The following is a 22,487-nucleotide window of genomic DNA, read 5'->3' on the forward strand; positions in this document are numbered from 1 at the left end:
TCTCTCTCTGTCTCTCTCTCTCTCTCTCTCTGTCTCTCTCTCTCTCTCTCTCTCCTCTCTCTCTCTCTCTCTCTCTCTCTCTCTGTTCCTCTCTCTCTCTGTCTCTCTCTCTCTGTCTCTCTCTCTCTCTCTCTCTCTCTCTCTGTCTCTCTCTCGGTCTCTCTCTCGGTCTCTCTCTCGTCTCGTCTCTCTCTCGGTCTCTCATCTCTCGGTCTCTCTCTCGGTCTCTCTCTCGGTCTCTCTCTCTCTCCTCTCTCCTCTCTCTCTCTCTCTCTCTCTCTCTCCTCTCTCTCTCCTCTCTCTCTCTCTGTTCCTCTCTCTCTCTCTCTCTCTCTAGGGAGAGATAAAGATGGCGGTGTGTATAGAAGATGATTGTAACAGTGAGCTGCCTCCAGCCTCTCTGCTGTTCAGAGCAGCCAGACAGTACAGCTATGGGGTCCTCTTCAGCCTTGCCGAAACACACCGACGCCTCGAGAGACTCGCAATGCGCAATAGAGGACCCCTCGACGGTATGGAGAAGGGAGGGAAGTGAAGAATTTCATTTTGCTTGTTTAATTAATGTCTAACTTCTCCACTCTCCCTCTTTCTCTCCCTCTGTTTCTGTCCTTATATCACTCCCTCTGGTATATCACTCCCTGGTATATCACTACCCTGGTATATCACTCCCTGGTATATCACTCCCTGGTATATCACTCCCTGGTATATCACTCCCTGGTATATCACCCTGGTATATCAACTCCCTGGTGTCCGTATATCACTCCCTGGTATATCACTCCCTGGTATATCACTCCCTGGTATATCACTCCCTGGTATATCACTCCCTGGTGTCCGTCTGTCACTCCCTGGTTGGCCGTCTGTCTGTCTGTCTGTCCGTATATCACTCCCTGGTTGGCCGTCTGTCTGTCTGTCTGTCTGTCCGTATATCACTCCTTGGTTGTCCGTCTGTCTGTCTGTCTGTCTGTCCGTATATCACTCCCTGGTTGTCCGTCCGTCTGTCTGTCTGTTTCTGTCCGTATATCACTCCCTGGTTGTCCGTCTGTCTGTCTTGTCCGTCTGTCTGTCTGTCTTGTCCGTCCGTCTGTCTGTCTGTCTTGTCCGTCTGTCTGTCTGTCATCGCCTCCTCCAGTCCCTCCAGTGATAGTGAAGGAGTGGTCCAGTGGTAAGTCTAAATCAGCCCTGACCCCGGAGCTGGTTCCAGCGCTGTGCTTCAGAGAGTGGACCTGTCCTAACCTGCGGAGGCTGTGGCTTGGTAGGGCCAGTGAAGATCGCTCCCGGAGGACCAGAGCGTTCCTAGCCTGTCTCCGCTCCGACTGTCCTGCCCTACTCAACCCTGCTCAGGTTCCACAACACCTTCTGCTCATGTGCTGCGTGCTCAGGTAAGACTGGAGGGGTGTGAGAGGTGTGTGTGTGTGTGTGTGTGTGTACCAGGTGTGTGTTAAGGTGTGTGTGTGTTATGTTAACAGGTATATGATGCAGTGGCCAGGTGGTCGTATCCTACAGAGACATGAGTTGGATGCCTTCCTGGCCCAGGCAGTCTCTAACCAGCTGTATGAACCAGACCAGCTGCAGGAGCTCAAGGTAACAACACACCTGCTGCTATTCTATTTATTAGTGGTTAAAACCCTCTACAATATCCTGGTTCTTCCATGTCCATCAAGGCTCAAACCACCAGCCCCCTGGTCCCCTGTCCAGCAACATCAGTAGCAATACACTGGACAGGGTTGGCTCTTCACCCAGCCTGGAAGACTTTCCATCAGTACCACAGGGTTGGCTCTTCACCCAGCCTGGAAGACTTTCCATCAGTACCACAGGGTTGGCTCTTCACCCAGCCTGGAAGACTTTCCATCAGCACCACAGGGTTGGCTCTTCACCCAGCCTGGAAGACTTTCCATCAGTACCACAGGGTTGGCTCTTCACCCAGCCTGGAAGACTTTCCATCAGTACCACAGGGTTGGCTCTTCACCCAGCCTGGAAGACTTTCCATCAGTACCACAGGGTTTAGTTTAGTACTTGGAGAAGCTTCCTGCTGAACTCAGAGGCAGGAAGACTGCCTCTCTCCTACAGATGGTTCCTGGGCTGGGGCGCTGCCCAGAGGAAACAAGACCTGTTGGGGAAAGCTGTGCCAGGGAAAGAGTGCACCTTCCTCAAGTTGCTCAACACCCTACAGGTTAAGGACAGCCCACCTTTGACTGCACCTCTGGACCCAATGGTTTGGGTCATGGAGGAGGACAGGACCTGCACATTCCTCTAGAAGAGAGGAACCCCATCTCTGTTGTGGTGTAGCTGGGTTGAGGAGGGTGTACAATGGGTGGTGGTAAACAGAAACAAGGCACGTTGATGGAGTGATCCATAGGGTCCATAGGGTCCATAGGAGCATGTGTGGAGACAGTGAAGAGCGGGGCGGCAGGTAGTCTAGTGGTTATGAGCGGTTGTTGGTTGCTGGTTCGAATCCCTGAGCCACCTAGGTGAAACATCTGTTGATGTGCCCTTGAGCAAGGCACTTAACCCTAATTGCTCCTATAAGTCGCTCTGCATAAGAGCGTCTGCTAAATTACGAAAATGTAAATGTGAAATGACTAACTATTATATTATTATAGCCTTCAAATATTAAATATCATCACTCCTCACAACCAGGTGGAGAAGGTAGATGGTGGTGTAATGGTGTGTGTATTTTATATACAGTGCATTCAAAGTATTCAGACCCCTTGACTTTTTCCACATTTTAGTTACGTTACAGCCTTATTCCTCACCAATCTACACACAATACCCCATAATGACAAAGGAAAAACAGGTTTTTATAAATATTTGCACGTTTACACACAAAAACGATTAAATTTACATAATTATTCAGACCCTTTACTCAGTACTTTGTTGAAGCACCTTTGGCAGCGATTACAGCCTCGAGTCTTCTTGGGTATGACGCTACAAGCTTGGCACACCTGTATTTGGGGAGTTTCTCCCTTTCTTCTCTGCAGATCCTCTCAAGCTCTGTCAGGTTGGATGGGGAGCGTCGCTGCACAGCTATTTTCAGGTCTTTCCAGAGATGTTAGATTGGGTTCAAGTCCGGGCTCTGGCTGGGCCACTCAAGGACATTCAGAGACTTGTCCCGAAGCCACTCCTGCGTTGTCTTGGCTGTGTGCTTAGGGTTGTTGTCCTTTTGGAAGGTGAACCTTCGCCCCAGTCTGAGGTCCTGAGCGCGCTGGAGCAGGTTTTCATCTTTGCTCCGTTCATCATACTTTGCTCCGTTCATCATTCCCTCGATCCTGACTAGTCTCCCAGTCCCTGCCGCTGAAAAACATCCCCACAGCATATGATGCTGCCACCACCATGCTTAACTGTAGGGATGGTGCCAGGTTTCCTCCAGACGTGAAGCTTGATATTCAGGCCAAAGAGTTCGATCTTGGTTTCATCAGACCAGAGAATCTTGTTTCTCATGGTCTGAGAGTCCTTTAGGTGCCTTTTGGCAAACTCAAGCGGGCTGTCATGTGACTTTTACAGAGGAGTGGCTTCCGTCTGGCCACTCTACCATAAAGGCCTGATTGGTGGAGTGCTGCAGAGATGGTTGTCCTTCTGGAAGGTTCTCCCATCTTCACAGAGGAACTCTGGAGCTCTGTCAGAGTGACCATCGTGTTCTTGGTCATCTCCCTGACCAAGGCCCTTCTCCCCCGATTTCTCAGTTTGGCCGGGCAGCCAGCTCTAGGAAGAGTCTTGGTGGTTCCAAACTTCTTCCATTTAAGGATGATGGAGGCCACTGTGTTCTTGGGGACCTTCAATGCTGCAGAAATATTTTGGTACCCTTCCCCAGATCTGTGCCTCGACACAATCCTGTCTCGGAGCTCTACGGACAATTCCTTCATCCTCATGCCTTGGTTTTTGCTCTGACATGCACTGTCAACTGTGCGACCTTATATAGACAGGTATGTGCCTTTCCAAGTCATGTCCAATCAATTGAATTTACCACAGGTGGACTCCAATCAAGTTGTAGAAACATCTCAAGGATGATCAATGGAAACAGGATGCACCTGAGCTGAATTTCAAGTCTCATAGCAAAGGGTCTGAATACTTATGTAAATAATGTTTATGTGTTTTGTTGTGATTTTTTTTATTCTAAAAACCTGTTTTCTCTGTTATTGTGGATTATTGTGTGTAGATTGATGAGGAAAACATTTTAATCAATTTTAGAGTAAAATATATTATGAGTGTACAAAACATTTAGAACACTTGATCTTTCCATGACATAGACTGACCAGGTGAATCCAGGTGAACGTTATGATCCCTTATTGATGTCACTTGTTACATCCACTTCAATTAGTGTAGATGAAGGGGAGGAGACATTTTAAAGAAAGATTTTGTCTTGAGACAATTGAGACATGGATTGTGTATGTGTGCCATAGAGGGTCAATGGGCAAGACAAAATACAGTGGGGAAAAAAAGTATTTAGTCAGCCACCAATTGTGCAAGTTCTCCCACTTAAAAAGATGAGAGAGGCCTGTAATTTTCATCATAGGTACACGTCAACTATGACAGACAAATTGAGAAAAAAAAATCCAGAAAATCACATTGTAGGATTTTTAATGAATTTATTTGCAAATTATGGTGGAAAATAAGTATTTGGTCACCTACAAACAAGCAAGATTTCTGGCTCTCACAGACCTGTAACTTCTTCTTTAAGAGGCTCCTCTGTCCTCCACTCGTTACCTGTATTAATGGCACCTGTTTGAACTTGTTATCAGTATAAAAGACACCTGTCCACAACCTCAAACAGTCACACTCAAAACTCCACTATGGCCAAGACCAAAGAGCTGTCAAAGGACACCAGAAACAAAATTGTAGACCTGCACCAGGCTGGGAAGACTGAATCTGCAATAGGTAAGCAGCTTGGTTTGAAGAAATCAACTGTGGGAGCAATTATTAGGAAATGGAAGACATACCAGACCACTGAAAATCTCCCTCGATCTGGGGCTCCACGCAAGATCTCACCCCGTGGGGTCAAAATGATCACAAGAACGGTGAGCAAAAATCCCAGAACCACACGGGGGGACCTAGTGAATGACCTGCAGAGAGCTGGGACCAAAGTAACAAAGCCTACCATCAATAACACACTACGCCGCCAGGGACTCAAATCCTGCATTGCCAGACGTGTCCCCCTGCTTAAGCCAGTACATGTCCAGGCCCGTCTGAAGTTTGCTAGAGTGCATTTGGATGATCCAGAAGAGGATTGGGAGAATGTCATATGGTCAGATGAAACCAAAATATAACTTTTTGGTAAAAACTCAACTCGTCGTGTTTGAAGGACAAAGAATGCTGAGTTGCATCCAAAGAACACCATACCTACTGTGAAGCATGGGGGTGGAAACATCATGCTTTGGGGCTGTTTTTCTGCAAAGGGACCAGGACGACTGATCCGTGTAAAGGAAAGAATGAATGGGGCCATGTATCGTGAGATTTTGAGTGAAAACCTCCTTCCATCAGCAAGGGCATTGAAGATGAAAAGTGTCTGGGTCTTTCAGCATGACAATGATCCCAAACACACCGCCCGGGCAACGAAGGAGTGGCTTCGTAAGAAGCATTTCAAGGTCCTGGAGTGGCCTAGCCAGTCTCCAGATCTCAACCCTATAGAAAATCTTTGGAGGGAGTTGAAAGTCCGTGTTGCCCAGCGACAGCCCCAAAACATCACTGCTCTAGAGGAGATCTGCATGGAGGAATGGGCCAAAATACCAGCAACAGTGTGTGAAAACCTTGTGAAGACTTACAGAAAACGTTTGACCTGTGTCATTGCCAACAAAGGGTATATAACAAAGTATTGAGAAACGTTTGTTATTGACCAAATACTTATTTTCCACCCATAATTTGCAAATAAATTCATTAGAAATCCTACAATGTGATTTTCAGGATTTTCTTTTCTCATTTTGTCTGTCATAGTTGACGTGTACCTATGATGAAAATTACAGGCCTCTCTCATCTTTTTAAGTGGGAGAACTTGCACAATTGGTGGCTGACTAAATACTTTTTTCCCCCACTGTGTTTGTGCCTTTGAACGGGGCATGGTAGGTGCCAGGCGCACCGGTTTGAACTGCACCGGTTTGAACTGCAACGCTGCTGGGTTTTCACGCTCAACAGTTTCCCTTGTGTATGAATAATGGTCCACCACCCAAAGGACAGCCAGCCAACTTGACACAACTGTGGGAAGCATTGGAGTCAACATGGGCCAGCATCCCTGTGGAACGCTTTCGACACCTTGTAGATTCCATGCCTGACGAATTGAGACTGTTCTGAGTGCAAAAGAGGGGGGGGGGGGGTGGGGGGGTGTGTAAGGTATTAATTAATTGACATTAAGAACACCTTCCTAATATTGAGTTGCAACCCGCCCCCTCAATTCGTTGGAGTCTTTCCCAGAATAACAAGACAAACACAAGTTCTTTATACGATCAGCATTTGTGACTCGTTTCAGGAAACTAGGCGGATGTCGTGCATCACTACTTCACAGGAGCGCCATTTGAACTAAATGTTTTGTATTTCATCAAAATGCGTTTTTTGGGTAGAAATTCCTTCGGGAACATGTGAACTTTCATATGCCTTAATAACAAACTTGTATGCCATCTTTAAATACGAATATATATTTTTAATTACGAGCCTAGTTGGTTTTGCCAAGGAAAAAGACAGCAGCCTTCCCGCTAGCCATGATTGGCTGAGATAATGAGTGGGCTGGACATGCCGAGAGATGAGTTTGGATTGGTCTGCCATGTAGTACGCTTCCTTCTATAACAGAAGGTATGTGTAGGTAATCCTTTCTAATGCTGCTTTTTTGAAAGATATCACGTATTAGAACTGCATAAGTGTTGCTCTCCACTTTCTGGAGGAACGAGTTTTGAAATCAGAGGAATTAGAATGTGATAGCTAAGGAGATGGAGAAAATATGTAGACTGAGTCAAAAAGAGAAGACACAGAAGGCTGTTGTATAAAACACCTGTCTCCAGATTACATCTTCAAACTAAGGGCAACCATGGCATCCGTGACAGAGAGGGAGAAGCGTCCATCCATGTATACGGGTAAGATAGTCTAGCTAGCTACATTTTCAGATATTACACGTTTCTAATTTTGTCAGAAAGTCGTTTTCATTTCAAGTTAGTGTACTGTTAGCTAGCTAACATTAGCTGGCTGGCTCGCTCACTAACGTGACATGTATGATCTGTGTAGTAAAATTATTTGTGTCTCAGAGCCATTTGCATTGCTAGTTATAGCCTAATGTTAGCTAGCTAACATTGAACCTGGTTGGTTAGCTACCTGCAGATTCATGCAGGGTAGTAACGTTATGAGTTGGGATTATGGTTCTTTGTTTAGCTAGCTAGCTACATGTCTAAACAAAAGACTCCACTATGCAAGTAACTATTTCAATAGAATGTTTATGATGTCACTGCGACAACTGTCGATAAACAGCCAGAGCGAATTCACCAGCTATCTACTCCATTTTCAGAGCACTCTCATCTGAATTTACGAACACTCAACATCTGTTGAATATGGCCAGCGTCAGTAAACGTTGGCAAAAAAGCGTAATGAAATTGTTGCCAGCAGCACAGTTTTAGTCACCAACGCTCTGGATAACATAAACAGCCTAACCAGCTCTGGATAACATAAACAGCCTAACCAGCTCTGGATAACATAAACAGCCTAACCAGCTCTGGATAACATAAACAGCCTAACCAGCTCTGGATAACATAAACAGCCTAACCAGCTCTGGATAACATAAACAGCCTAACCAGCTCTGGATAACATAAACAGCCTAACCAGCTCTGGATAACATAAACAGCCTAACCAGCTCTGGATAACATAAACAGCCTAACCAGCTCTGGATAACATAAACAGCCTAACCAGCTCTGGATAACATAAACAGCCTAACCAGCTCTGGATAACATAAACAGCCTAACCAGCTCTGGATAACATAAACAGCCTAACCAGCTCTGGATAACATAAACAGCCTAACCAGCTCTGGATAACATAAACAGCCTAACCAGCTCTGGATAACATTAACAGCCTAACCAGCTCTGGATAACATAAACAGCCTAACCAGCTCTGGATAACATAAACAGCCTAACCAGCTCTGGATAACATAAACAGCCTAACCAGCTCTGGATAACATAAACAGCCTAACCAGCTCTGGATAACATTAACAGCCTAACCAGCTCTGGATAACATAAACAGCCTAACCAGCTCTGGATAACATAAACAGCCTAACCAGCTCTGGATAACATAAACAGCCTAACCAGCTCTGGATAACATAAACAGCCTAACCAGCTCTGCTAGGGCGAGTATAAGTCAGAGAGCTGTTCTCTCATTTGTGTCTGGAAGTAGCTAGCAAGCTAGCCAACATTAGCCAGTTAGCTTGGGTGCTTGGCTGCTGTTGTTAGGTCAGAACGCTCGGATCAACCCTACTCCTCGACCAGAGCGTCCAGTGTGCGCTCTGAGACCAAAACGCTTTGAATTTACGAACGGACAATCTGACAACACTCTTGAGTTTACGAACGCCCAGAGCACACTCTGGCACTCCAGATTAAATTCACGAACACATCCGTAGTATAAACCAGCCTTTAGTCTTGAAATCTTTGGTTGTTTAGTACATGGCCTCACATGTGAATCCGTAAAGAGATGGGTGGGGCTAAAGCTTAAAAGGGTGTGAACGATGTTGAATGGGTGTAGACAAAGAAGAGCTCTTCAGTAAGTACCAAAACATTCAAGGAGCATTTTCTAAAGTGAGGTTACAAGTTTATCAACTTTCAAAGCAGATTAATTGTCCCATTGTTCCTCAACTGTAGTGTATGATATACAATTTTCTAGCTCTGAGTCTCTACTTTTATCCAATGTAAAAAACACAATTTCGCTACATAAGATCGAGCCGGTCATTCACATTTAATAACGCTAATCAAAATATTTCTAAACATAATGAGTGATGATTAAAAGGTAGGAAATAGAATGAAAGACAAAAAAGAGACCCAAGATATCTGAATATTAAAGATGTGAAAGTCTGTCAACAGTCTAGTCCACGGCTCCGGTTAGACCACATGGAGGTGAACAAAAGGAAAATGGCTGTGTTCTCCTTTGTCCTGAGTTGAGGGGTTCCTTGGTGGTAGTTTCTTGCTCCTTTCCTCTGAGTTTGGGTGGTCCTTTGTGGGCTGATCCTTTAGGTTGTGTCCCTGGTTACACTGTCTGATGGCTGATCCTTTAGGTTGTGTCCCTGGTTACTCTGTCTGATGGCTGATCCTTTAGGTTGTGTCCCTGGTTACACTGTCTGATGGCTGATCCTTTAGGTTGTGTCCCTGGTTACTCTGTCTGATGGCTGATCCTTTAGGTTGTGTCCCTGGTTACACTGTCTGATGGCTGATCCTTTAGGTTGTGTCCTGGTTACACTGTCTGATGGCTGATCCTTTAGGTTGTGTCCCTGGTTACTCTGTCTGATGGCTGATCCTTTAGGTTGTGTCCCTGGTTACTCTGTCTGATGGCTGATCCTTTAGGTTGTGTCCCTGGTTACTCTGTCTGATGGCTGATCCTTTAGGTTGTGTCCCTGGTTACACTGTCTGATGGCTGATCCTTTAGGTTGTGTCCCTGGTTACTCTGTCTGATGGCTGATCCTTTAGGTTGTGTCCCTGGTTACTCTGTCTGATGGCTGATCCTTTAGGTTGTGTCCCTGGTTACTCTGTCTGATGGCTGATCCTTTAGGTTGTGTCCCTGGTTACACTGTCTGATGGCGCTTTATTTGAGTTGCAGAGGCTGTGTTCTAAATTGTCTTCTCCTTGAAGAGGGTTAGCTTGAAACCCTTCAGCTCTTTGAAGTCTTATGTCTTCTGAGACTGTTTCCTTCTGTTTAGTGCATGGGCTCTTCTGTACTGGGTTACAGGTACCATTCCCTAAAAAAGGTACTTTGCCTAACTTATCAGTTCACCAAGGCGAAGGTCCAGAAGGTTAACTGGTCCAGGCCCTGTGGTCGGCCTACTGAAGATGGAGGCTCTCTCCCTCCTCCAGAGAGGTCCAGCAGGATAAGAAGAGGCTCTTCTCCCTCCTCCAGAGAGGTCCAGCAGGATAAGAAGAGGCTCTTCTCCCTCCTCCAGAGAGGTCCAGCAAGATAAGAAGAGAGGCTCTTCTCCCTCCTCCAGAGAGGTGCAGCAGGATAAGAAGAGGCTCTTCTCCCTCCTCCAGAGAGGTCCAGCAGGATAAGAAGAGGCTCTTCTCCCTCCTCCAGAGAGGTCCAGCAGGATAAGAAGAGGCTCTTCTCCCTCCTCCAGAGAGGTCCAGCAGGATAAGAAGAGGCTCTTCTCCCTCCTCCAGAGAGGTCCAGCAGGATATGAAGAGGCTCTTCGGTCCAGCAGGATAAGAGGCTAATGGGGGATACAGCAGAGTCATTTTGTAGTCCTGTGAGGTCACATGACATTTCACCTAGGTGTGAAGGTTAACCTTTATGACCCTTTGCCTTAGAGAGAGCTTGGAGAAACTCAGTAGTCCATAACGGTTCAGCATTATAGATGAGCTTGGAGAAACTCAGTAGTCCATAACGGTTCAGCATTATAGATGAGCTTGGAGAAACTCAGTAGTCCATAACGGTTCAGCATTATAGATGAGCTTGGAGAAACTCATGTCCAACATTGTTCAACATATGACATTAAAACGACACATCACTACATATCGATACGCTTGTTTTTATGAGAAATCTTCTAAAAATAACAGGAACCGCATGAATATGAAAAGCTTATACCAAAATATGATAATACTACATGTCATGTCTCAAAGTCAATATCCATCTCACCTGTATTGTTTAATGTCCTGGGAGGTGAGCCTGTCAGGTAGCCATGTAGCCATGTAGCCTTCATTCTGGGAAGTGAGCCTGTCAGGTAGCCATGTAGCTTCATTCTGGGAGGTGAGCCTGTCAGGTCGCCATGTAGCCATGTAGCCTTCATCCGGGGAGGTGAGCCTGTCAGGTAGCCATGTAGCCTTGTAGCCTTGTAGCCTTCATTCTGGGAGGTGAGCCTGTCAGGTAGCCATGTAGCTTCATTCTGGGAGGTGAGCCTGTCAGGTCGCCATGTAGCCTTGTAGCCTTGTAGCCTTCATTCTGGGAGGTGAGCCTGTCAGGTAGCCATGTAGCTTCATTCTGGGAGGTGAGCCTGTCAGGTAGCCATGTAGCTTCATTCTGGGAGGTGAGCCTGTCAGGTAGCCATGTAGCTTCATTCTGGGAGGTGAGCCTGTCAGGTCGCCATGTAGCCTTGTAGCCTTCATTCTGGGAGGTGAGCCTGTCAGGTAGCCATGTAGCTTCATTCTGGGAGGTGAGCCTGTCAGGTAGCCATGTAGCTTCATTCTGGGAGGTGAGCCTGTCAGGTCGCCATGTAGCCTTGTAGCCTTCATTCTGGGAGGTGAGCCTGTCAGGTCGCCATGTAGCCTTGTAGCCTTCATTCTGGGAGGTGAGCCTGTCAGGTAGCCATGTAGCTTCATTCTGGGAGGTGAGCCTGTCAGGTCGCCATGTAGCCTTGTAGCCTTCATTCTGGGAGGTGAGCCTGTCAGGTAGCCATGTAGCTTCATTCTGGGAGGTGAGCCTGTCAGGTCGCCATGTAGCCTTGTAGCCTTGTAGCCTTCATTCTGGGAGGTGAGCCTGTCAGGTAGCCATGTAGCCTTCATTCTGGGAGGTGAGCCTGTCAGGTAGCCATGTAGCTTCATTCTGGGAGGTGAGCCTGTCAGGTCGCCATGTAGCCTTGTAGCCTTCATTCTGGGAGGTGAGCCTGTCAGGTAGCCATGTAGCCTTCATTCTGGGAGGTGAGCCTGTCAGGTAGCCATGTAGCCTTCATTCTGGGAAGTGAGCCTGTCAGGTAGCCATGTAGCCTTCATCCGGGGAGGTGAGTCTGTCAGGTAGCCATGTAGCCTTCATCCGGGGAGGTGAGCCTGTCAGGTAGCCATGTAGCCATGTAGACTTCATTCTGGGAGGTGAGCCTGTCAGGTAGCCATGTAGCCTTCATTCTGGGAGGTGAGCCTGTCATGTAGCCATGTAGCCATGTAGCCTTCATTCTGGGAGGTGAGCCTGTCAGGTAGCCATGTAGCCTTCATTCTGGGAGGTGAGCCTGTCAGGTAGCCATGTAGCCTTCATTCTGGGAGGTGAGCCTGTCAGGTAGCCATGTAGCCTTCATTCTGGGAGGTGAGCCTGTCAGGTCGCCATGTAGCCTTCATTCTGGGAGGTGAGCCTGTCAGGTAGCCATGTAGCCTTCATTCTGGGAGGTGAGCCTGTCATGTAGCCATGTAGCCTTCATTCTGGGAGGTGAGCCTGTCATGTAGCCATGTAGCCTTGTAGCCTTCATTCTGGGAGGTGAGCCTGTCATGTAGCCATGTAGCCTTCATTCTGGGAGGTGAGCCTGTCAGGTAGCCATGTAGCCTTCATTCTGGGAGGTGAGCCTGTCAGGTAGCCATGTAGCCTTCATTCTGGGAGGTGAGCCTGTCATGTAGCCATGTAGCCTTCATTCTGGGAGGTGAGCCTGTCAGGTAGCCATGTAGCCTTCATTCTGGGAGGTGAGCCTGTCAGGTAGCCATGTAGCCATGTAGCCTTCATTCTGGGAGGTGAGCCTGTCATGTAGCCATGTAGCCTTGTAGCCTTCATTCTGGGAGGTGAGCCTGTCAGGTAGCCATGTAGCCTTGTAGCCTTCATTCTGGGAGGTGAGCCTGTCAGGTAGCCATGTAGCCTTCATTCTGGGAGGTGAGCCTGTCATGTAGCCATGTAGCCTTCATTCTGGGAGGTGAGCCTGTCATGTAGCCATGTAGCCTTGTAGCCTTCATTCTGGGAGGTGAGCCTGTCAGGTAGCCATGTAGCCTTGTAGCCTTCATTCTGGGAGGTGAGCCTGTCAGGTAGCCATGTAGCTTCATTCTGGGAGGTGAGCCTGTCAGGTAGCCATGTAGCCTTCATTCTGGGAGGTGAGCCTGTCAGGTAGCCATGTAGCCTTGTAGCCTTCATTCTGGGAGGTGAGCCTGTCAGGTAGCCATGTAGCCTTCATTCTGGGAGGTGAGCCTGTCAGGTAGCCATGTAGCCTTCATTCTGGGAGGTGAGCCTGTCAGGTAGCCATGTAGCCTTGTAGCCTTCATTCTGGGAGGTGAGCCTGTCAGGTAGCCATGTAGCCATGTAGCCTTCATTCTGGGAGGTGAGTCTGCATTTTTCTTCATTTTTAAAAACAAGTTTTTGATTTAGTCCCTCTAATTCTGTCCATCCTACAAGGGTAGAAACTCCAATAAATTTTGAACGGATTATGATAGAGACCTGAAGTTTGAAGCATTGGTTTTCTTAGTGGATTATCTACACAACATAATATTTTACCCATTGGTCAAAAAATGAGTTTTTGATTGTGTGTCTATAGGTGGAGAAGGTAGACGGTCGGGGGGTGCAGCTGGCGTCCCTCTTCATGGCGGGCGTGGATACGGCTCTGTTGGTCAACGACGTGTGTGGTCAGCCATTACCATGGGAACACTGCTGCCCCTGGGGCTTCTTCGACGGGAAACTCTTCCAGACCAAACTGGCCCGCGCCGCCCGAGACCGCCAGGCCCTGCTCGACATGTGTGAAGGACAGGTTGGTCGGGGGGTGGGGTGTAGAGGCGTACCAGTAGCCGGATGGTTGCTGGTTCAATCCCCGGGCCAGCAGGCGATACAAAAATGGGAATGCTTTCTGTGACCCATGTAAAAGGCTTACTCGACTTCTGGTATTTATAAGTATAATATTGTCTCTGTCCAACAGGAGGAGCTGGTGTCTCGTGTGGAGAAGATGCGTCAGGCCATCCTAGAAGGAATCAACTTCTCTCGTCCTCCTCCCCCTCCTCCCCCTCTCCCCCCTCCTTCCTTCTTGCCTCCTCCCCCCTTCTACCCTCTGCCTCCCCTCTACCCCCCCCGGCCCATGGGCAACATGCCCCCCCACCACCACCCTCATCATCCTCACCCTCATCACCACACACACCCAGCCCAGCACAGACCCAGAGCCTTCCCAGGTGAGCATCGCACACACACACGTTCACAAGCGCACACACACGTATCCAATAGATCAATGCACAGATCAAGACACTGTGACATTGGTTTTAGACAATACACTGAGACATTGGTGTTAGATCCAAGACACTGAGACATTGGTGTTAGATCCAAGACACTGAGACATTGGTGTTAGACAATACACTGAGACATTGGTGTTAGATCCAAGACACTGAGACATTGGTGTTAGATCCAAGACACTGAGACATTGGTGTTAGACAATACACTGAGACATTGGTGTTAGATCCAAGACACTGAGACATTGGTGTTAGACAATACACTGAGACATTGGTGTTAGACAATACACTGAGACATTGGTGTTAGATCCAAGACACTGAGACATTGGTGTTAGATCCAAGACACTGAGACATTGGTGTTAGACAATACACTGAGACATTGGTGTTAGATCCAAGACACTGAGACATTGGTTTTAGACAATACACTGAGACATTGGTGTTAGACAATACACTGAGACATTGGTGTTAGATCCAAGACACTGAGACATTGGTTTTAGACAATACACTGAGACATTGGTGTTAGACAATACACTGAGACATTGGTGTTAGATCCAAGACACTGAGACATTGGTTTTAGACAATACACTGAGACATTGGTGTTAGATCCAATACACTGAGACATTGGTGTTAGATCCAAGACACTGAGACATTGGTGTTAGACAATACACTGAGACATTGGTGTTAGACAATACACTGAGACATTGGTGTTAGATCCAAGACACTGAGACATTGGTTTTAGACAATACACTGAGACATTGGTGTTAGACAATACACTGAGACATTGGTGTTAGATCCAAGACACTGAGACATTGGTTTTAGACAATACACTGAGACATTGGTGTTAGACAATACACTGAGACATTGGTGTTAGATCCAAGACACTGAGACATTGGTTTTAGACAATACACTGAGACATTGGTGTTAGATCCAATACACTGAGACATTGGTGTTAGATCCAAGACACTGAGACATTGGTGTTAGATCCAAGACACTGAGACATTGGTGTTAGACAATACACTGAGACATTGGTGTTAGACAATACACTGAGACATTGGTGTTAGATCAATACACTGAGATGTTTGTATTTGTATTTATTATGGATCCCCATTAGTTCCTGCCAAGGCAGCAGCTACTCTTCCTGGGGTTTGTTATGGATCCCCATTAGTTCCTGCCAAGGCAGCAGCTACTCTTCCTGGGGTTTATTATGGATCCCCATTAGTTCCTGCCAAGGCAGCAGCTACTCTTCCTGGGGTTTATTATGGATCCCCATTAGTTCCTGCCAAGGCAGCAGCTACTCTTCCTGGGGTTTATTATGGATCCCCATTAGTTCCTGCCAAGGCAGCAGCTACTCTTCCTGGGGTTTATTATGGATCCCCATTAGTTCCTGCCAAGGCAGCAGCTACTCTTCCTGGGGTTTATTATGGATCCCCATTAGTTCCTGCCAAGGCAGCAGCTACTCTTCCTGGGGTTTATTATGGATCCCCATTTAGTTCCTGCCAAGGCAGCAGCTACTCTTCCTGGGGTTTGTTATGGATCCCCATTAGTTCCTGCCAAGGCAGCAGCTACTCTTCCTGGGGTTTATTATGGATCCCCATTAGTTCCTGCCAAGGCAGCAGCTACTCTTCCTGGGGTTTATTATGGATCCCCATTAGTTCCTGCCAAGGCAGCAGCTACTCTTCCTGGGGTTTATTATGGATCCCCATTAGTTCCTGCCAAGGCAGCAGCTACTCTTCCTGGGGTTTATTATGGATCCCCATTAGTTCCTGCCAAGGCAGCAGCTACTCTTCATGTGAGTAGTACAGTGAGGGAAATAAGTATTTGACTCCCTCTCAATCAGAAAGAGTTCTGGCTCCCAGGTGTCTTTTATACAGGTAACGAGCTGAGATTAGGAGCACACTCTTAAAGGGAGTGCTCCTAATCTCAGTTTGTAACCTGTATAAAAGACACCTGTCCACAAAAGCAATCAATCAATCAGATCTGCACTCACTAACTGTAAGTCGCTCTGGATAAGAGCCTCTGCTAAATGACTAAAATGTAAATGCATGGGTGACCGAGCTGTGTGCCAGTAGCTCAAACAGGCAGCTCGGTTCATTCAACATGTCAATACCTCTCACAAATACAAGTAGTGATGAAGTCAATCTCTCCTCCACTTTGAGCCAGGAGAGATTGACATGCATATTATTAATGTTAGCTCTCTGTGTACATCCAAGGGCCAGCTGTGCTGCCCTGTTCTGAGCCAATTGCAATTTTCCTAAGTCCCTCTTTGTGGCACCTGACCACACGACTGAACAGTAGTCCAGGTGTGACAAAACTAGGGCCTGTAGGACCTGCCTTGTTGATAGTGTAGTTAAGAAGGCAGAGCAGCGCTTTATTATGGACATACTTCTCCCCATCCTAGCTACTGTTGCATCAATATGTTTGGACCATGACAGTTTACAATCCAGGGTTACTCCAAGCAGTTTAGTCACCTCAACTTGCTCAATTTCCACATTATTTATTACATGATTTAGTTGAGGTTTAGGGTTTAGTGAATGAAATGTCCCAAATACAATGCTTTTAGTTTTAGAAATATTTAGGACTAACTTATTCCTTGCCACCCATTCTGAAACTAACTGCAGCTCTTTTTAAAGTGTTGCAGTCATTTCAGTCGCTATAGTAGCTGACGTGTATAGTGTTGAGTCATCCACATACATAGACACACTGGCTTTACTCAAAGCCAGCGGAATGTCGTTAGTAAAGATTGAAATAAGTAAGGGGCCTAGACAGCTGCCCTGGGGAATTCCTGATTCTACCTGGATTATGTTGGAGAGGCTTCCATTAAAGAACACCCTCTGTGTTCTGTTAGACAGGTAACTCGTTATCCACAATATAGCAGGGGGTGTAAAGCCATAACACATACGTGTTTCCAGCAGCAGACTATGATCGATAATGTCAAAAGCCGCACTGACATCTAACAAAACAGTCCCCACAAACATTTTATCATCAATTTCTCCCAGCCAATCATCAGTCATTTGTGTAAGTGCTGTGCTTGTTGAAGGTCCTTCCCTATAAGCTTGCTGAAAGTTTGTCAGTTTGTTTACTTTAAAATAGCATTGTATCTGGTCAAACACAATATTTTCTGAAAGTTTACTAAGGGTTGGTAACAGGCTGATTGGTCAGCTATTTGAGCCATTAAAGGTGGCTTTACTATTCTTAGTTAGCGGAATGACTTTTGTTTCCCTCCAGGCCTGAGGGGGCACACTTTCTGGTAGGCTTAAATTGAAGATATGGCAAATAGGAGTGGCAATATCGTCCGCTATTATCCTCAGTAATTTTCCATCCAAGTTGTCAGACTCCGGTGGCTTGTCATTGTTAATAGACAACAATACTTTTTTCACCTCTTCCACACTCACTTTACAGAATTCAAAATTACAATGGTGTCTTTCATATTTTGATCAGATTTTTGTTGCATTACAAAATGTAACTTAAATTGATTTTTATTTGGATTTCATGTAATGGACATACACAAAATAGTCCAAATTGGTGAAGTGAAATGAAAAAGATAACTTGTTTCAAAAAATTATAAAAAATTAATAAAAGTGGTGTGTGCATATGTATTCACCCCCTTTGCTCTGAAGCCCCTAAATAAGATCTGGTGCAACCAATTACCTTCAGAAGTCACATCATTAGTTAAATAAAGTCCACCTGTGTGCAATCTAAGTGTCACATGATCTCAGTATATATATATATATATATATATATATATATATATATATATATATATATATATATATATATATACTCCTGTTCTGAAAGGCCCCAGAGTCTGCAACACCACTAAGCAAGGGGCACCACCAAGCAAGCAGCACCATGAAGACCAAGGAGCTCTTCAAACAGGTCAGGGACAAAGTTGTGGAGAAGTACAGATCAGGGTTGGGTTATAAAAAAATATCTGCAACTTTGAACATCCCACGGAGCACCATTAAATCCATTATTTAAAAAAAAAATAGAAAGAATATGGCACCACAACAAACCTGCCAAGAGAGGGCCGCCCACCAAAACTCACAGACCAGGCAAGGAGGGCATTAATCAGAGGCAACAAAGAGACCAAAGATAACCATGAAGGAGCTGCAACTTTCCACAGCGGAGATTGGAGGTTCTGTCCATAGGACAACTTTAAGCCGTACACTCCACAGAGCTGGGCTTTACGGAAGAGTGGCCAGAAAAAAGCCATTGCTTAAAGAAAAAATAAGCAAACACGTTTGGTGTTCGCCAAAAGGAATGTGGGAGACTCCCCAAACATATGGAAGAAGGTACTCTGGTCAGATGAGACTAAAATTGAGCTTTTTGGCCATCAAGGAAAACGCTATGTCTGTCGCAAACCCAACACCTCTCATCACCCTGAGAACAGCAGGGACTGGGAAACGGGTCAGAATTGAAGGAATGATGGATGGCGCTAAATACAGGGAAATCCTTGAGGGAAACCTGTTTCAGTCTTCCAGAGATTTGAGTTAAATGTCTTAGAATGGGGAAACATTTAAATGTTTTGGAATGGCCTAGTCAAAGCCCAGACCTTAATCCAATCTGTGGTATGACTTAAAGATTGCTGTACACCAGCGGAACCCATCCAACTTGAAGGAGCTGGAGCAGTTTTGCCTTGAAGAATGGAAGTTTTCTTTTTTTGGGTCTTATTTCTGTTTTGTTTCAAAATAAAAAATATTTTGCATCTTCAAAGTGGTAGGCATGTTGTGTAAATCAAGTGATACAACCCCCCCCCCCAAAAAAATCTATTTTAATTCCAGGTTGTAAGGCAACAAAAAAGGAAAAATGCTAAGGGGGGTACATACTTTCGCAACCCACTGTACTTGGATGTATAGTGTCAGTGTTTGTTGCTGGCATGTCCTGCCAAATTGGCTAATCTTGCCAATGAAAAAGTATTAAAGTAATTGGCAATATCAGTGGGTTTTGTTCTGAATGAGCCATCTGATTCAATGGATGATGGAGCTGAGTTTGCCTTTTTGCGCAAAACTTCATATAAGGGGCTCCAAAGCTTTTTACTATCATTCTTTGTTATTTCATAGTGCAGTTTTTTTATTCTTTTTATTCAGTTTTGTCACATTATTTCTCAATTTACAGTACATTTGCCAATCGGTTGTGCAGCCAGACTTATTTGCCATTCCTTGTTAGATCAGTGGCAAATATATTTGTACAAAATTGTGGCACATGAGACGCTTGTCTGATTCACGCCTTTCTGAGTGGACTGATCCATTGTGGAGGCCTGTGAGTGGACTGATCCATTGTGGAGGCCTGTCTGAGTGGACTGATCCATTGTGGAGGCCTGTCTGACTGGACTGATCCATTGTGGAGGCCTGTCTGAGTGGACTGATCCATTGTGGAGGCCTGTCTGAGTGGACTGATCCATTGTGGAGGCCTGTCTGAGTGGACTGATCCATTGTGGAGGCCTGTCTGAATGGACTGATCCATTGTGGAGGCCTGTCTGAGTGGACTGATCCATTGTGGAGGCCTGTCTGAGTGGACTGATCCATTGTGGAGGCCTGTCTGAGTGGACTGATCCATTGTGGAGGCCTGTCTGAGTGGACTGATCCATTGTGGAGGCCTGTCTGAGTGGACTGATCCATTGTGGAGGCCTGTCTGAGTGGACTGATCCATTGTGGAGGCCTGTCTGAATGGACTGATCCATTGTGGAGGCCTGTCTGAGTGGACTGATCCATTGTGGAGGCCTGTCTGAGTGGACTGATCCATTGTGGAGGCCTGTCTGAGTGGACTGATCCATTGTGGAGGCCTGTCTGAGTGGACTGATCCATTGTGGAGGCCTGTCTGAGTGGACTGATCCATTGTGGAGGCCTGTCTGAGTGGACTGATCCATTGGGATCCGCAGGGATGGCACACCAGTAGTACATTTACCGTTAATTACCATCATTTATCATCTACAATGTTTGTTTGGTCACGGTAATTTCTGTTAATGCATTCAATATATTATTTACATTTACATTACATTTACGTCATTTAGCAGACGCTCTTATCCAGAGCGACTTACAAATAGGTGCATTCACCTTATAGCCAGTGGGATAACCACTTTACAAAGTTTTTTTTTTTTTTGGGGGGGGGGGTAGAATGATTACTTTATCCTATCCCAGGTATTCCTTAAAGAGGTGGGGTTTCAAATGTCTCCGGAAGGTGGTGAGTGACTCCGCTGTCCTGGCGTCGTGAGCGAGCTTGTTCCACCATTGGGGTGCCAGAGCAGCGAACAGTTTTGACTGGGCTGAGCGGGAACTATGCTTCCGCAGAGGTAGGGGAGCCAGCAGGCCAGAGGTGGTTGAACGCAGTGCCCTCGTTTGGGTGTAGGGTCTGATCAGAGCCTGAAGGTACGGAGGTGCCGTACCCCTCACAGCTCCGTAGGCAAGCACCATGGTCTTGTAGCAGATGCGAGCTTCAACTGGAAGCCAGTGGAGTGTGCGGAGGAGCGGGGTGACGTGAGAGAACTTGGGAAGGTTGAACACCAGACGGGCTGCGGCATTCTGGATGAGTTGTAGGGGTTTAATGGCACAGGCAGGGAGCCCAGCCAACAGCGAGTTGAAGTAATCCAGACGGGAGATGACAAGTGCCTGGATTAGGACCTGTGCCGCTTCCTGTGTAAGGCAGGGTCGTAGGGTTCCTACGTAGGGTTCCTGTGGCAAAGAGCTTCCTAGGGTTAGAGGCGGATGCTTGGAATTTAGAGTGGTAGAAAGTGGCCTTAGCAGCAGAAACAGATGAAGAAAATGTAGAGAGGAGGGAGTGAAAAGATGCCAGGTCCGCAGGGAGTCTAGTTTTCTTCCATTTCCGCTCAGCTGCCCAGAGCTCTGTTCTGTGAGCTCGCAATGAGTCATCAAGCCACAGAGCTGGAGGGGAGGACCGAGCCGGCCGGGAGGATAGGGGACATAGAGAGTCAAAGGATGCAGAAAGGGAGGAGAGGAGGGTTGAGGAGGCAGAATCAGGAGATTGGAGGGAGAAGGATTGAGCAGAGGGAAGAGATGATAGGATGGAAGAGGAGAGAGTAGCGGGAGAGAGAGAGCGACGGTTGCGACGGCGCATTACCATCTGTGTAGGGGCAGAGTGAGTAGTGTTGGAGGAGAGGGAGAGAGAAAAGGATACAAAGTAGTGGTCGGAGACTTGGAGGGGAGTTGCAGTGAGATTAGTAGAAGAACAGCATCTAGTAAAGATGAGGTCAAGCGTATTGCCTGCCTTGTGAGTAGGGGGGGACGGTGAGAGGGTGAGGTCAAAAGAGGAGATAAGTGGAAAGAAGGAGGCAGAGAGAAATGAGTCAAATGTAGACGTAGGGAGGTTGAAATCCCCCAGAACTGTGAGGGGTGAGCCATCCTCAGGAAAGGAACTTATCAAGGCGTCAAGCTCATTGATGAACTCTCCAAGGGAACCTGGAGGGCGATAGATGACAAGGATATTAAGCTTAAATGGGCTAGTGACTGTGACAGCATGGAATTCAAATGAGGAGATAGACAGATGGGTCAGGGGAAAAATTGAGAATGTCCACTTGGGAGAGATGAGGATTCCTGTGCCACCACCCCGCTGACCAGATGCTCTCGGGGTATGCGAGAACACATGGTCAGACGAGGAGAGAGCAGCAGGAGTAGCAGTGTTTTCAGTGGTAATCCATGTTTCCGTCAGCGCCAAGAAGTCGAGGGACTGGTAGCATAGGCTGAGATGAAGTCTGCCTTGTTGGCAGCAGAACGGCAGTTCCAGAGGCTGCCTGAGACCTGGAACTCCACGTGGGTCGTGCGTGCAGGGACCACCAGGTTAGAGAGGCAGCAGCCACGCGGTGTGAGGCGTTTCCAGTCTGACCGTTGTCATTGTAGGACACGTTGTTTGCACAGTCACAACCTATACTAAACTTGTGAGAATCTTTTGGGGTTTATTTATTTCATTCCATTTATGAGTTGTCTATTTATTTATTGTCTTTTGTTTGGAGCGCTCCTGTCAATCTTGAGTAAGGACACGTACCTGATTACGCATATAGAAGTAGGACTAGTCTACCTGGCCTGAGCGCAAATGTAGGCCTATAAATGTCCCCATTTGGGGATCTGATACTATTTCTGAATGTCTTAACTTAACATCACTGAGCATCTCAAATAAATGTTTTCTTCGCCTCAAACTGCAAGTAAATTAAGTTTGTTTCTACATCCATTGAGAATGACAATAGTTACTCAACGTAATCTTTCCAGCAATCTCCATTTCGATTACCACTCAGCATGAAAGGGGAAAGAAATGTCATGCTCTGATCTGGTGGAAACGTCATAAAATAGTCCTACCTGATTACTACTTATCCCTTGTGCAAATAGCCTCCAGCTGTGTCTGTCCCATAAATAGCCTCCAGCTGTGTCTGTCCCATAAATAGCCTCCAGCTGTGTCTGTCCCATAAATAGCCTCCAGCTGTGTCTGTCCCATAAA

The 22,487-nt window shown here is 46.5% G+C and overlaps 1 protein-coding gene across 1 annotated transcript in view; it reads left to right on the forward strand.

The window, feature by feature from the left end:
• Nucleotides 1-22,487, forward strand: part of LOC311148199 (constitutive coactivator of PPAR-gamma-like protein 2) — a 64,531-nt gene that overhangs the window by 37,104 nt on the left and 4,940 nt on the right. The window contains exons 8-12 of the mRNA XM_084185079.1: nt 342-509; nt 1,127-1,376; nt 1,464-1,578; nt 13,370-13,579; nt 13,745-13,991. Of these exons, the coding sequence (XP_084041205.1) occupies nt 342-509; nt 1,127-1,376; nt 1,464-1,578; nt 13,370-13,579; nt 13,745-13,991 (990 nt within the window). The remainder of the gene's footprint in view (nt 1-341; nt 510-1,126; nt 1,377-1,463; nt 1,579-13,369; nt 13,580-13,744; nt 13,992-22,487) is intronic.

Source organism: Coregonus lavaretus, assembly GCF_964263955.1.
Source record: "Coregonus lavaretus genome assembly, chromosome: 20".
In the NCBI taxonomy this organism is placed as follows: Eukaryota; Metazoa; Chordata; class Actinopteri; order Salmoniformes; family Salmonidae; genus Coregonus; species Coregonus lavaretus.